Below are 15,514 nucleotides of genomic sequence, written 5' to 3' on the forward strand. Positions count from 1 at the left end.
TTGGAAATGCCCGAAATGTATATTAAAGAATCGGAAATGCGGTGACAACAGTAATACACCGGTACGGCTAACAAACACCACCACCTCTACCTGCTCCTCGGGTACGCATTTTGATTACGAAGAGTACTCTAACATAACATTGCGTGCGAAGAACTCCACTCCTAATGCCTCTACAACCTACGTCACCGAGGATCGTCTAAGAGATATTTTAAAACAGGAACTCGATAATTGCTTCAAGACAACTATACATGAACTGGTAACGAAGGAGTTAGTCAATATCAACAAGCAACTTTTAACCTTTCATGACTCCCTTTCTTTCTTCAACGAGACTTTCGAAAATCTCAAAAAAGATGCCGAACAAAAAGCAGTAATAATAAAAAAATTACAAACCGAAAACGCAAACTTGTTGTCAACTGTAAACGACCTATCAGAAAGACTTAGTAGCCTGGAACAAAACGCTCGTGAAAACAACGTTGAAATTAACGGAGTCCCGGAACGTAAAAATGAAAACTTACTTAAGACCTTTACACAGTTGACAAAATCGATAAACCAAGAGTTCTCACAAGAGGATGTAGTGAACATTACAAGGGTCGCTAAACTTAACCGCGATAACACACGGCCTCGCACCGTCATAGTTAAACTGAGATCTGTACGTGATCGAGATACGCTTCTAGCGGCTGTTGCGACATATAATAAAAAGAATCCCAAGAATAAGTTGAGCACATCCCACTTAGGCTTTGACGGTACCAGCACACCCGTATTTGTCGCGGAACACCTCTCGCCAGCAAATAAGTCTCTTCACGCTGCTGTTCGTAATAGAGCAAAAGAACTTAATTACAGATTCGTTTGGGTCCGAGCCGGCCGCATCTACACACGCAAGGACGAACATAGTCAAGCTCTACTAATACGCAATTCTGAAAGCCTAAAAAAGATGTCTTAACTCATAAGTTCTAAGTACCGTTAAACCACTAATAGTACTAATAGGTAACATCAATGTTGCTTGCAATTATTACATCTGATTTTAATATGGACATTTATTATCAAAATGTAAGAGGCCTTCGGACTAAAACTAATGAAGTCTATCTTAATATTCTACATTCTAATTATAAAATTATTGTATTTACTGAGACATGGCTGAATGCGGGAGTGTGTGCAAGCGAATTATTTAATGACGACTACGTCGTTTATCGCAGAGACCGCTGCTCTACTTCCAATAATAAGTCTGACGGAGGAGGAGTCCTAATAGCGGTATCGCGAGACATACAATCCGTTCGTATGAATGCTTGGGAAACAGACTGCGAGGACCTATGGGTCCAATTAAATGTGGAAATTAATAATACTCGAAAGAAACTCGCATTGTGCGCTGTGTACCTCCCGCCTCCAGTCAACCCAACAAGCTTATCAATGTTCTTGAATAATGCCGGCAATGTTCTTAACCTTATGGATGATATTATTATGATTGGAGATTTTAACGTTGGTTTTATCGATTGGTCATGCGTTGGTGACTTCAATTATTTGATACCTAATAACTGCAATAATACTCTGGGAAATGCTTTAATAGACTTTATTAATTGCAACGGCCTATATCAGTTTAACAATATCCGTAACTGTGATGGTAAATTACTTGATTTAATACTTACTAATCTCCAGGGAGCGTCAGTAAAACCAGCCCCGGATCTTCTCAGTAGACTTGACCCTAAGCATCCCAATTTATTAATTTCCCTGCATCCAATCAGTACGAATTTTTTGAAACCCAAGTGTCGTCGGGGTTATAACTTTTTTAAAGCTGACTATACCAGCATCAATGATAAACTTTCTTCTATTAGCTGGTCGGATAGCTTATCAGGCTATAGCGATGTTGACGAAATGGTCGATTATGTAAATAGCAAACTGTATGATGTTTTCGAAAGTTACGTTCCTAAACGTAATATAGCGCACTCCCGCTTTCCACCTTGGTTTACAAAACCACTTATTAAGCTCAGACGTGAACAAGATAAAATAAGACGTCGTTATCTAAAATATAAAAATCCTAGAGATAAGCTCGAATTCGATATAATTAGGAGTCGTTGTCATAAACTACTGAAAAGATGTTATGTTAACTACATAAATAAATTGGATGGTAATATTAAACATAACCCCAAGGCCTTCTGGAGCTTTATCAAGAACAAACGAAAGGGCAAATCGTATCTGCCCAGTCAAATGTTTCTCGACCAAAGTAGTGCTAGTACCGGTCCCGATATTGCCAATCTCTTTGCATCTCACTTCTCCTCAGTTTACGTCCCCAGTACGGTCTGTGCCCAGCGACCTGCTGTGAGTAATGGGCAATCATTGGGAGGAATCAACATCACCGACTCAATGGTCCTTAGACAAATTAACAAACTGGACATTAACAAGGGGGCAGGGCCCGATGGCATCCCACCTATTTTTATTAAAAAATGCAGTAAAAACTTAGCATACCCGCTTGCTTTCATTTTTAACTATTCTTTGAGCACTGGTAAGTTCCCTTCGCTCTGGAAGAGAGCCAGAGTGGTCCCAGTATACAAAAAAGGCGATGAAAGCAATGTTTCCAATTATAGACCAATCTGTATTTTATCCTGCTTTTCCAAGCTCTTTGAATGTCTCGTTTACCCAATTGTTTCATCTCACTTCGAGCCAATTCTCAACGACTTCCAACACGGTTTCAGAAAGAACAGATCAACAGAGACAAATCTCCTTGCATACACGTCATACATTTCGCATGCAGTCGATTCGAGGTTGCAGGTTGACGCAATATATACTGACTTTTCCTCCGCATTTGACAGAGTGGATCACGCGTTATTGATTTGTAAACTGGAGACGTGTGGTATTTTCGGTGCCCTACTAGCCTGGTTTACTTCATACCTAAATGGCAGAATACATTTTGTATGTGTAGATGGTTTTGAGTCACTGCTCTATCTTGCTCTATCTGGAGTTCCCCAGGGATCCCATCTAGGTCCCTTACTATTCTCAGTATTTATAAACGATGTTGTTCAGGTGATAAAATATTGTATGCGTTCAATGTTCGCTGACGATCTCAAATTATATATGATTGTACACTCACCAAAGGAGTCGTTACTTCTGCAAAGGGATCTAGACAGTATTAGCAGATGGTGTTCTGACAATAAAATGACATTAAATCCTAAAAAGTGCTTTCATGTTAAATTTACTAGAAAAAAGTTACCATATCCCTCCAAGTATTTTTTGGATGGGTGTACTCTCGATGAAGTCGATGAAATACGTGACCTCGGTGTCACTCTGGACACGAAGCTCACCTTCAACTCTCACGTGAATAACATCGTTAATAAGGCGTCGCAGATGATGGGATTTATAAAACGTAACAGCAAGGATTTCTCTATTAACACGAAAGTCACCCTTTTTAACACACTAGTAAGGAGCCATCTCGAATACGCTAGCTCCATTTGGAACCCTGCTACCGCCGTTCTGTCGCAGCGAATTGAATCAATACAAAGGTCGTTTACAAGGCATCTAGCTTTCACAAGCAGCGGTATATCTCATAGGGCACCGTATATTCAACGTCTTGGGTTCTTTAAAATTTGTTGTCTTAAAATGAGGAGAACTACTCACTGTCTTTTACTTCTCCATAAAATTGTCAATGGCCATACAGGTTGCACTGAACTCCTGCATTATTTGTCATTGACCGTACCTTACAACTTACCACGTAAACCTATTACTAAAATCCTAAGGGGTCCTGATTCCAAAACCAATCTAGGATCTAATGCTCCCATCTCCAAAATGTGTAGTAAATATTGTACGATCAACAACGCATTGACCGATATCGACATCTTTCATGATTCATATAGCCAGTTCAAAAACAAAATTTGCAAGCACTTTTATGTGGTGAATGACATCGAAAAATGATAATCATAAAATATGTATAAGTATCCCGATAACTCCATCATTTAATTATTATATATTTCTCTTAATGAACTCTATGTTGTTTAAGTTACGACTGGATGTAACTTGCTTTAATTTAATTTTTCGCAGATTTTCGATTTTTAATAATTATGAATAAGTAGTATTAATTTATTATTATTAACTAAATTTATAATTATCGCCTAAAATTTTAAATAATTTTACTTATATAATTATGACCTTGTTTTAAAATTGTGTTTATATTTTCCAACTTTATTTCATCTAAACTGCTCTTAGTTAAGATTTAAATGTATTTTCATAGTTTTAAGTTATTTTTTATTATGTTATTTAGTTTGTTATCACAGTAATAATTATTTGCATGAAATTTTATTTAATTCATAATCATATTTAACGATTTAATTGTGTTTAGTTATAAAATCAAATTTTTTTATTGTATATTTTGTAGAGCTATATTCGTGAATGCTGTGTCGCCTGTTAAGGTACATGCATCGGTACAAATTAGGTAATATTATTGTGTCAAGGTTTTAATGTATGTACTGTTTGGTGTCCTTATTTTAAATAAATAAATAAATAAATTACAAAGTTACATTAATTGCAATTTATGAACCATTGTACCGGTACTATCGATAGGCCTTCGCTAGGCCGTGAACGAAGGACAATCAAACAAACAAACAAACACACTTTCGCATTTATAATAATACTAGCTGTTGCCCGCGACTTCGTTCGCGTGGACTTCAGTTTATAGCGCGCGATGTCAGCAAAATAGGTGTCAAAAGCTTTTATAAAAAAACCCTGGTACCCCTTAAATCAAAACAGCTGTGCAGTGTGCACATAGTATTTCATTTTTTTAAATTAAACTTTATATTTTATGCCAAATTTTAAAGCTTATTTGGCCCCCCAATTACACAACTTTACCCATAAACTATTTATCATTGATAGGTTTAAGGTTACGTTACTGTATGTAATATAAAGTACTGACTTATTAAATAACGTAAAAAAAAAATAACAATCGGAAAAAATCGAAACTCGAATGTATGATAATACCACCTCTTATAGAAATATGTTGGGCAAGCGTTAGCGCGATGTAAGAGACGCACGGCGCCATCTAGTATGAATTTTCGGAACTAACTTAATTTGAACAAATTTTCGTATTTTCACCCCCTTACAACCCTTTTTTCAAGTTAAAAAGTAGCCTATGTCCTTTCTCAAGCTTTAGACTATCTGTATACAAAATTTAATTACAATCGGTTCGGAAGTTTTGGCGTGAAAGCGAGACAGACAGACAGACAGACAGACAGACAGACAGACAGAGATACTTTCGCATTTATAATATTAGTATAGATTAATATGGATATTGGATAGTCATAAAAGGCAAGTAGTATAGTAATACTGTATACATAATGATTATATTATTATTAATTGTTAGCTTTATTTGTATAGTAGTAAAAGGCACCAAAAAGGAGAGAAAGTAGGACTCTACAAAAAGAAGTGAGATCCCATCAAAAACATCCTGTAAAAAAACCAAGTCTCGAAACTCAGTTTACCGTAAAAATTTATGAGATCCATGCAATACCACAGAATATACCACATAATACCAAGTCGGTTAATTTATTCAGTCCCTACCTAGAAGACTTTATGTCTCAATTTAGTACGTAAGTTATTATCATATCAATATTAAAAATCTTTTACGTTTTAAATAAATAGATCGACTTGGACATCGCTTGGACATATAAATTATTGTAAGATACATTGTGTTTTCGTGCGATGTCCAAGTCGATCTATTTATTTAAAACGTAAAAGATTTTTAATATTGATATGATAATAACTTACGTAATAACTTGAGACATAAGGTCCCCTAGGTAGGGACTGAATAAATTAACCGACTTGGTATTGCATATTCTGTGGTATTGCATGGATCTCATAAATTTTTACGGTAAACTGAGTTGCGAGACTTGGTTTTTTTACAGGATGTTTTTGATGGGATTGATTATTCCGTAATGTATTTATGTTATTATCATCTTTTACTTCACAAAATAATATGTTTATCAAGTCTTAAAAATACATGAGATTTCTCTATTGTCTGATTTACTATCTAATGTTAACATTGACTTTAAAATACCCTTAATTTTAATTCATTTTATAAGTTAAAACAATGAAATTCTCGGTCTTCTCTTCAATTGCATTTAATAAATGTAACCAAATCTGCTCTACAAGCACGTTACAGAACTTCTTGTTAATGATTTTAGGCACCAAATTAGGAAACTAAATTAGGAAATCTAATGTTAACATTGACTTTAAAATACCCTTAATTTTAATAATTCATTTTATAAGTTAAAACAATGAAATTCTCGGTCTTCTCTTCAATTGCATTTAATAAATATAACCAAATCTGCTCTACAAGCACGTTACAGAACTTCTTGTTAATGATTTTAGGCCCTAAATTAGGAAACCAGCAAAAAATGTCTCGTTCTTCCCAATAGTCAAATATTTGCCAAAAAATGAAAATCGGTCCAGAAGTTCGTGACGTTACCTCGTTCAAACAAATAAACTATAGATATTCGTTAACACAAAGTAAAAAAAAAAGTCCCACTCACCACTCTGTTTTGAATTTATATTATTTTTTATCTGGTGACCAAACATAATATGAAACGTTAATATGTTTGGTCAAAACGGACTTTAAAATTCTTTAATAGAATTATGAGCTTTGAAAAATGTTTCGTATAAATATTAAAACATAGATATGGAATACGTAATACCTTTATTAATTAAAATAATATTTTTAAGCTACATAGGACCAATGTGTTTTTTTCTGGACCTCGTTAAAAATTTCCCACAGTATCCGGACCCCACCTAAAATTACTTGCCGACCCCTCGGCAATTTTATTGCGCAATAGCCCGTCTAGGGTTAATATTGAACGCGCCCGCCTTTCAATCTTATTGTCAAATAAGTTGTTCAATAAAATATTATTCAGTATTATTGTAGGGTATGTGGTCTAGGGGCCCGCTTAAAGTTCGGTTAAGGGTTAAATCAGACCGCAATTATCCGCAAGCACCGCAAGAATTAAAAAAATAGAAAAAAAAATGTTTTGAACATTTCGCTGGTTTGGTTAATTTAGACAAATTCTATACCAGTCGAAGGTATGGAGCCAGTAGAATATGAAAACGTTAGGTTGTCTATTTTTTTCCTGTCACAACTCTTCTCTCTCTTCGTCTCTTGGGTAGGCAGGTAAATCGATACTAGTACCGGTCTGGTTAATGCTTAATGCATATTCTACGGGCTTCATACTTTCAATTGTCTATTAACCAATTTTTTTTTATTCTTGACTGAATTTTTAGGCAACCCACTTGCAATACATTTTTTGACATATGTAATTGAATATAAAATACTTTTCATCCATTAAACAGCTCGGTGAAGGTCCTTCTATGAAGGGTAGTATCCCTTCATAGAAGGACCTTCACCGAGCCAATATACCATGTCAAAAGTGACCGTAAGACATAAATGAGACCTGAAAATCTATTAAACTTATTCACAGCTGGAGTGGCCATTATGGTGTGTGCGGGCGTGGCGGGAACGCGGTGGGCGCGGCGCGGCTGGCCCGTCAACAACAACCCGGTCGCCGAGGTCTACAAGCTGCTGTGGAGGGTCTTCGAGCCCATGCTCTTTGTACTCAGCGGGTACTACTTGGATGTAAGTTGTTAAACAACACGGCACAAACATAATATGATTAATCCCAAGAAATACTATCTATACTAATATTTTAAAGCGGAAGAGTTTGTTCGTTTGTTTGAACGCGCTAATCTCAGGAACTACTGGTCCGATTTGAAAAATTATTTCAGTGTTAGATAGCGTTTATCGAGGCGATAGCATTTATCGAGGAAGGATATAGGGTATATTTTATCACGCTAAGACTAAAAGGAGCGAAGAAATAGAGGAAAATGTGGAAAAAATGGGGGAAAATTATTTGAAAGGGCTTATCTCACGAACTACTAGAGCAATTTTTCTGTTATTTAACGCAGATAACCACGGAAATATCTTAGGCTATTTTTTGTGGACTAATTTGTCTGTGAAATATCTAATTTACGCGGGCGAAGTCGCGCGGAACGTCTAGTGTTAGTTTAGTTATTACTTAAACAGATGCAAAATATATAATATATATAAAAATGAATTTTAAATTTTGTTAGACTCGCTTAAACTAGATAAAAAAAAAAAACTATGATAAACTAGATGACCCAGAGAATTTCGTATCACTTAAGAGGGCGACTAACCCAAAAAATCAAACATTGTCCTTCTCTCTTCACACTCACGCCCGTCTTTCATATGCCAGGTGAAAAAGGACGACGCGGATTCATCGCCAAATGAGTTTTTTTTCAGTAACTCGATAAATATACAACATTTTAAAAATCCGCTAGGTCGATCTCTCAATGATAGAATTTTATACAATGTGTTCAAATATTAACTTAGTTCAATGCACGGTTATGGCAATAAATGAAAAATTCGCGAAAATTAGATGCATCTTTGTGATTTTTTTCTATCGAGAAAATTTTAAGATATCGTGAGATTTAATTATAAAATCGACACTTTAGGGTTAGTCGCCCCCTTAACTTCTACATTTTACCGAATAAGCCTTTCCTAGACTTCTAGAAGATGAATATTTCAAGAATAAAATTAGCAAAATCGGTTCGGTAAAACCACCGATTATTCGGTGAGAAAATGTAGAAGTTAAGTAAAGGGTCTAGTCTAGTAAAAAACTATATCATAGTTTTTTTATCTAGTCAGTACTGATTGAATCGTTAAACGAGCAATTCTTGTGTATATATATATATATATATATATATATATATATATATATATATATATATATATATATATATATATATATATATATATATATATATATATTGATCGAATCGAATCGAATCGATCTAGCTAGGAATCATTTTCAGAAACTGTCTTTTTATGCGTGTTTTATCGATAATCGATAAATCGATAAACAGAAAAATATGACTCTTCCTGACATCTATTGGCGAATTATAATACTATTTTGTAAGCAACTAAATGTTTTAACGACCAGCAGATGGCGCTATTAAGTAACACGAAGTCAATGAGTGTTTGCTATACCGAGCAAAGCTCGGTCATCCAGGTACTAGATTAATAAACAAGTTATATCGAAGACGTACGAGACCATATTCAAGATTTACAAGTAACAATTTCATTTTAATAAAATATGTATGAAATTAAAATCGAAATGGAATAAACATGGAGGAGCGCAAATTACACGCTGCTGATTTATGTAATCCATAATTTGATGTAGACGGCAGGCGGGAGTCGGGACTCGCGGTGACATAATTTGATTAAACACGTCGATGCAGCCGCGCCGGAAATTGATTCACGAGTAATACAAATAAAATTAATGTTATAGGACAAACACCTAGATGATAGATCACATCTCAACCCTGATTCTATTTTTAACCGACTTCCAAAAAGGAGGAAGTTATATTATGTTCGTCTGTATATGTATATAATACCTACGCCTACGTGGTTTAGTGGTTAGAGCGTCGCTCTCGACTCCGGAGGTCGTGGGTTCGAATCCCGCGTTGGAAACATGTTATTTCCAAGTTTGGTTAGGACAATGCAGGCTGATCACCTGATTGTCTGACAAGTAAGATGATCCATGCGTCGGATGGGCATGTAAAAAGTCGGTCCTGCGCCTGATCTCTCGCCAGTCGTGTCGGTCTTCCGTCCCACTGGGTTATGAGAGTAAAGGAATAGAGAGTGCTCTTGTGTACTGCGCACACACTTGGGCACTATAAAATTACTCCTGCGTACCTGGTCTGGTTTCAATGAAACCGGCCACCGTCACCGAAACCGGTGTGGGGAGTATTATTATTATTATATAATATGATAACTCGGAATCGGGTTAGGGTCAATTGAGACGCAACGCGCAAACGGACTATCAAACAAGGCGTTACCACTCTAGTCTCTAACTCACATATTATTGACCCTTACGGTCAATTCAGACCGCAACGCGATGCGCCGATTCATTTCTAAATTTGTACTAAATTGACAGATTTCAATTGCGTGAGATGTCTTGCAAATCTGTCAAATCCATACAACGCGTCACGTTGCGGTCTGAATTGACCCGCAAAGCACAGTTAAAATAAAAAACGCTCTGAATATTTTTTTTCTCCATTTTACATAATCTACAGAACCTACTGGCTCTCCACGGCGGCGCGAGCGCTCGATTAACTACAGAAATAGGACACTCGCCTTCCCTACCTAAAATTTGCTAAAAATTGTAAAGGTCAGCTGCCGTTTGACTTCCTTTCTTCTGCTTATTCAGAAACGACCGTTATCATAATAGGAATTTTGCATTAACCTTTAGGACTTTATGTTTTTATTTAAAAAAATTTACCTCTAAAACATGTAAGTTTCAGCCTGGCAATTCTCTGGCACTGATTTTGATAAAATAATAACTATCTATACTACTTACACGACCGAACTACAAGCCGTAATTTCGCAACGTCTTTGTCTATGAGATAGCTACAATAAATGCTCCCCTCGGCAGCAATACGGAGTGCAACCACTGTGTGTTCCAAGTAACCGCTATAATATATCTCGGCATTCCCCAAAGGACACCTATCCGATGGAAGTGTTTGGTTATTTGTTTACGACTAATCCTTAAAGTAAGCTATGCTTGTTCAAACTGCCTAGGCAATTCTCAACAGCAATGTTAACATTTTGTAAATTTAAAGCAAGTAAACTAGAGATCGCCCAATGGTTGAAATTCGACCTTAAAAATTATCTTCTTCTTTTGGCTCCCCGTTAAAAGTATTATGCACTCCTCCATATAAAATACAACTGTGCGAAATTTCATGTTCCTACGTTTCCGCATTTTTCGTAAAAAGGGTTCCAAAGTTTTTCGCTCGCTTCTAATATTATTATATAGATTAGTTTTATTTTTTACTAGATCTTTCCCTCGATAAAAAGTTGCCTTATCCATATGATATACTAGTGGAAAACATTAAATTAAAATCAGTCCAGCGCGGCGCTGCACACTACAAACAAATAAACAAACATTTTTTTTCTATGAGTAGAGTATTTTATTTTCAGTGAAATAAATTCATATTTGTTTAAAAATAATATCGTCGGTGAATATAAAATACATTTCAAAATAACGTTGTCGCTAGTAGCTTACAGCTAAATCCTAAACTAGTAAACCGCTTAACGTGTAAAAAGTACAAAATACGGGAAAAATTATTTTAAAAACTCAGCGATACACAGCGGAATCCAAATATGGCGATGGCTGTACGCAGTAGCGGCTTTAAAGGGGGCGTGATTGGGTGACCACCCAAGGCGCCGAATAAAAAGGGGCGTCGAACAATCTATGCGTGAATCCAACTCGCACTTGATCGACTTTTTCTTTCGTATGTAATTTGAATTGCAGTTAGGGGGCGCCGAAGAATCGCCCAGGGTGCCGGTAGTGCTAAAGCCGGCACTGGCTGGGTGACAAACAGCTTTCCTGGCTTTTTGCAAACGGCTCAAACTCAATCAGATCAGCCTGCGCCTAGGGCGGGCGCCGCGAACACGACTTCCAATTCAAGCTAAATCCTATTACACTAAAAATTTTACCAGGTGCCTTAGTGGTGCCTTACTCCCGAAACTGGTGCCTTACTCCCGAAAGTGATATCAACTTGATACGAGTCTGATTTCGATTTCGTTTTTGATGTCATTGTAACGCGTAGGAATTCCGGAACAAAATCGTATCAAAATCGAGATGTTGCCATGGCGTCTTGTCAACGTCGTTATGGCAACGTTGTATTGTTATTTAAAATTATTAGAAGGTTACGAAAAATATGAAATATTATGTAATGTTTGTGTTTTTTCGTCATACCATAAAATTACATTTCTTTAGAAACATTAGATGGATGTGCTCATTTTCTACTTTAGTGGGCTTAATTTTTTTACGTCCGTGGGTTTAAAATGGTTATTTTCGTTAAGGAACATCTTGACATTAAACAAATATGTAAATTCTCTTTTGTAGTTACACTTAACATTGTCATAAGTACCTATACATATTCTAATATATTTTATAGACATCAAAAGTTAGTTTTTATTTGGACAATAATGGTCCGTCCGACGCACCTTACTTATTTATACGTGGGAGAGCCATGCTTCGCCACGATTGGGCCGGCTCGTCCGGAGAAATACCACGTTCTCACAGAAAACCGGCGTGAAACAGCGCTTGCGCTGTGTTTCGCCGAGTGAGTGAGTTTACCGGAGGCCCAATTCCCTTCCCTTCCCATCCCTACCCTCCCCCATTACCCTATTCCCTCTTAAAAGGCTGGCAACGCACCTGCAGCTCTTCTATATTATTATGCTAAAATAATAATGAATTAATATTTATTATCAACAAAAAATAAAACGACACCATACAATCGATACCATAGTGACTTTAAAAACGTTTACATTACCTAACTCGGCAACAATCGATCTCAATCTATGTCGATGCCTCTGTTGCTACCGTGAAATTTGACGTTTGTAAACGATCTGAAATTCGATTCTCAGACAATTTTGTTTCTCGCGAGCACCTAAGATTTCGATTTGGCGAATGTTTCGATGCTGATTAGTTCCAAATTGAGCCACATCCAGATCGTGCGCTAGCATAGCTGTCAGGAATAGCAAAATCCATTGAGGTTGAATTAGTTTCAAACCGATCCGCAGCACGATCGTGCGCTATTTTAGATGTCTAAAGCATGTCTAAAGTGTCAAAAACCGTTGAAATCAAAAATCGATATCAGTTTCGGGAGTAAGCCCCCTGATATCGATTTCGATTTGCGATTTCAACGGTTTTTTTACACTTTAGCCATCTAAAATATGTCTAAAAAATGTCAAAAAACCGTTGAAATCGAAAATCTAAATCGATATCAGTTTCGGGAGTAAGGCACCTGTACCTAAAATTTATTCGATCTAGGCGCAGGTAAATGAAACGTTTATATCGATAATTTTTTCACGATGAAACCGATCCATATCATGATATGTGGATGTGGAATATAATTTGTTATACTTCCATACTAATATTATATTTTTATAAATGCGAAAGTGTCTCGGTCCCCTCGGTCACGCCCAAACCGCGGAACCGATTTTGCTGAAAAATTGGCATAGAGATACTTTGAACCCTGAGAAAGGACATAAGAGTGTTTTTATCCCGGAAAAATGTACGTTTCCCGCGTGATAAACGAGTTTTGGCGCAATGGAGTTCTAATACTTTATATTAAAACAAAATAAAAATTTAAGTGGGGCTCCCAAACAAAAAACAATTTTTGGCCTCTTTATTCTCTATAACGGTGCCCTTCGTGCACAAGTCCGACTCGCACTTGACTGATTTTTTACTATAAATAAGTTTTTATTTCTTCTTGTTACCACTTTTCTATACATCTGTACAAGTAAATAGACTAAAAATGTTCGTCACAATTCGCTAAAATTCGTGGTTCGAATCCACCCACACCAAAAAATAATTAGTGACTTCACACCACTCCAATCACCGCGGTATGAATCGGGCAATTCAAAAACAGTACTTCGCTGTTTTTGAACAGCGAAGTACTGTTTTTCATCAATTCATCAAAAATCCGTGGTGTGAACCAGCGAAAGACTCAATTTAAGTTGGTAATGTACATTTATTTAAAGTTATTGTAATAAAATTATAGTATTACTAGATGTCCCGCGCGGCTTCGCCCGCGTAAATTAGAAATTTTACAGAATCCGTAGGTACATTTTCCCATAAAAAATATTTCCCCCGTTTTTCCCACATTTTCCTGAGTTTCTTCTGTCGTATTAGTCTTAGAGTAATAATATAATATAACCTTCTCGATAAATGATGAGTCTTACTCGATAAATGATCTATCTAACACTGAGATAAGTTTTTAAATCGGACCTGTAGTTTCTGAGATTGACGCGTTCAAGCAAACATACTCTTCAGGTTTATAATATTAGGTAGATATAGATTTTTTTAATTATCGCTTGACAAACTCGAGTCTCGATCTAAAAGACTATGAAATGGTATAATATGGTAGTGATGATGATGATGATGATGATGATGAAGAATGTAATTTGCATAGTAGCATATGCTTTCTGTTCTTAAAACAACGCCGAAACTCCCAAACTTGTATCTATAAAGAATCAGGAATTCTCTCAGCACCTTCCGAACCACGGTATACCAGGTATATCTCGGTGCAAAATCTTACTTGTTAGTAGCATATGCTTAGAATACTTCTCACGAAACCGAAGTCACCATATGTTTCCCTATAAGTTTTGAGGAGTTCCCTCGATTACTTATGGATCCTTCATCAGATCACCACTTTTCTGAATATAATACCAAATTGGGATGATACCCTATATACCAAAAGAAAAATTTTGAAAATCGGTTAACAAACGGCGGAGTAATCGTTGAATATAAGAAAACGAACATAACACCTCCCCCATTTTGAAAGTCGGTTAAAATTGTAGCCTATGTGTTATTTATTTAATATTTTAATCAGCACATGAATTGAATAACAAATTTTTTTTCAAATTAATCGTAGCACCATCTGTCAGGACAAACTAAAATTGAAATAGAATAATATTGAATGCGATGATAGCGCCGTCCGCCGGATCTAATGTAAAACATTCCAAAATCAACAACTCCTTATAAATAAGAAATTAATTGAAAAAACATTTTCCAGTAGACCAAACTGTAAATCTAAACCATTCTCGAATCTCCACGAACACACACAAAAAATTTCATCAAAATTGGTCCAGTCGTTTAGGAGGAGTTCAGTCACATACACACGCACACAAGAAATATATATATTAAGATTTTGCTGTCAAAACCTGTTGTTATTCTTCTGTTAAATAATTATTATTGTTATCGGTACATGCTGTCTAACTAATCTTTTAAAAGGATTTGTCGAGGTAATACTTAAATTGTAACCCTCCGTGCATCACGTGAATAAAAATTATACCGGGCACCACGTGGGATTTGTCAAACCCCAAAACTTATCTGAGCAAGGAATGCGTAATTTGTATTTATTTGTTAATTTTATTTTAAATAACTGTTTTTTGTCTATTTAATTGTAATATAAAACGATACTTACTGAGATAACTCCCATTTTTAATCCTTTACACCCAAAAATGAAAATTTAGTAATCTTTTACCAAGTAAAACGTAGACTCTTTTTTGGTGGGCTCCCACAATTGAAAAGTTACATTTATTTCCCGTACTGCTTTACAATTTTAAAACTAACTATATGAGGAATAGAAATTTAATAATATTAACTTAATATAATCAGTCTACACGATATTCAGGCAAGTTCTAGCAAGTCTATTATTGTGCTCACAAGCGTATTTGAGCTTTTAATTTATCTTCCTGACACAATCTGAATACTTCTTTATTGATCTTGATAATTTTTCTGGTGGTCCAGGGGCTGCTTTGCCAAGAAATTGGTGAAACTGTTTCAAGAACCTCTTAGTATCCATGGTTTATATCTTTGCGATTTTTAAAATCTTCTTCTATGAAAGTCACACTTTATTTGTTCATAAACCTGTCCACAAATGCTTATTAAATCGA

The 15,514-nt window shown here is 35.9% G+C and overlaps 1 protein-coding gene across 4 annotated transcripts in view; it reads left to right on the forward strand.

Annotated features, from left to right (window-relative positions):
- Window positions 1–15,514, forward strand: part of LOC121726697 (sodium/hydrogen exchanger 9B2-like) — a 42,730-nt gene that overhangs the window by 21,558 nt on the left and 5,658 nt on the right. For all 4 annotated transcript variants that reach the window (XM_042114201.1, XM_042114189.1, XM_042114195.1 and 1 more), the window contains exon 8: window positions 7,446–7,600. In XM_042114201.1, coding sequence (XP_041970135.1) covers window positions 7,446–7,600 — 155 coding nt within the window. The remainder of the gene's footprint in view (window positions 1–7,445; window positions 7,601–15,514) is intronic.

Source organism: Aricia agestis, chromosome 1 (assembly GCF_905147365.1).
Source record: "Aricia agestis chromosome 1, ilAriAges1.1, whole genome shotgun sequence".
Lineage (NCBI taxonomy): Eukaryota > Metazoa > Arthropoda > Insecta > Lepidoptera > Lycaenidae > Aricia > Aricia agestis.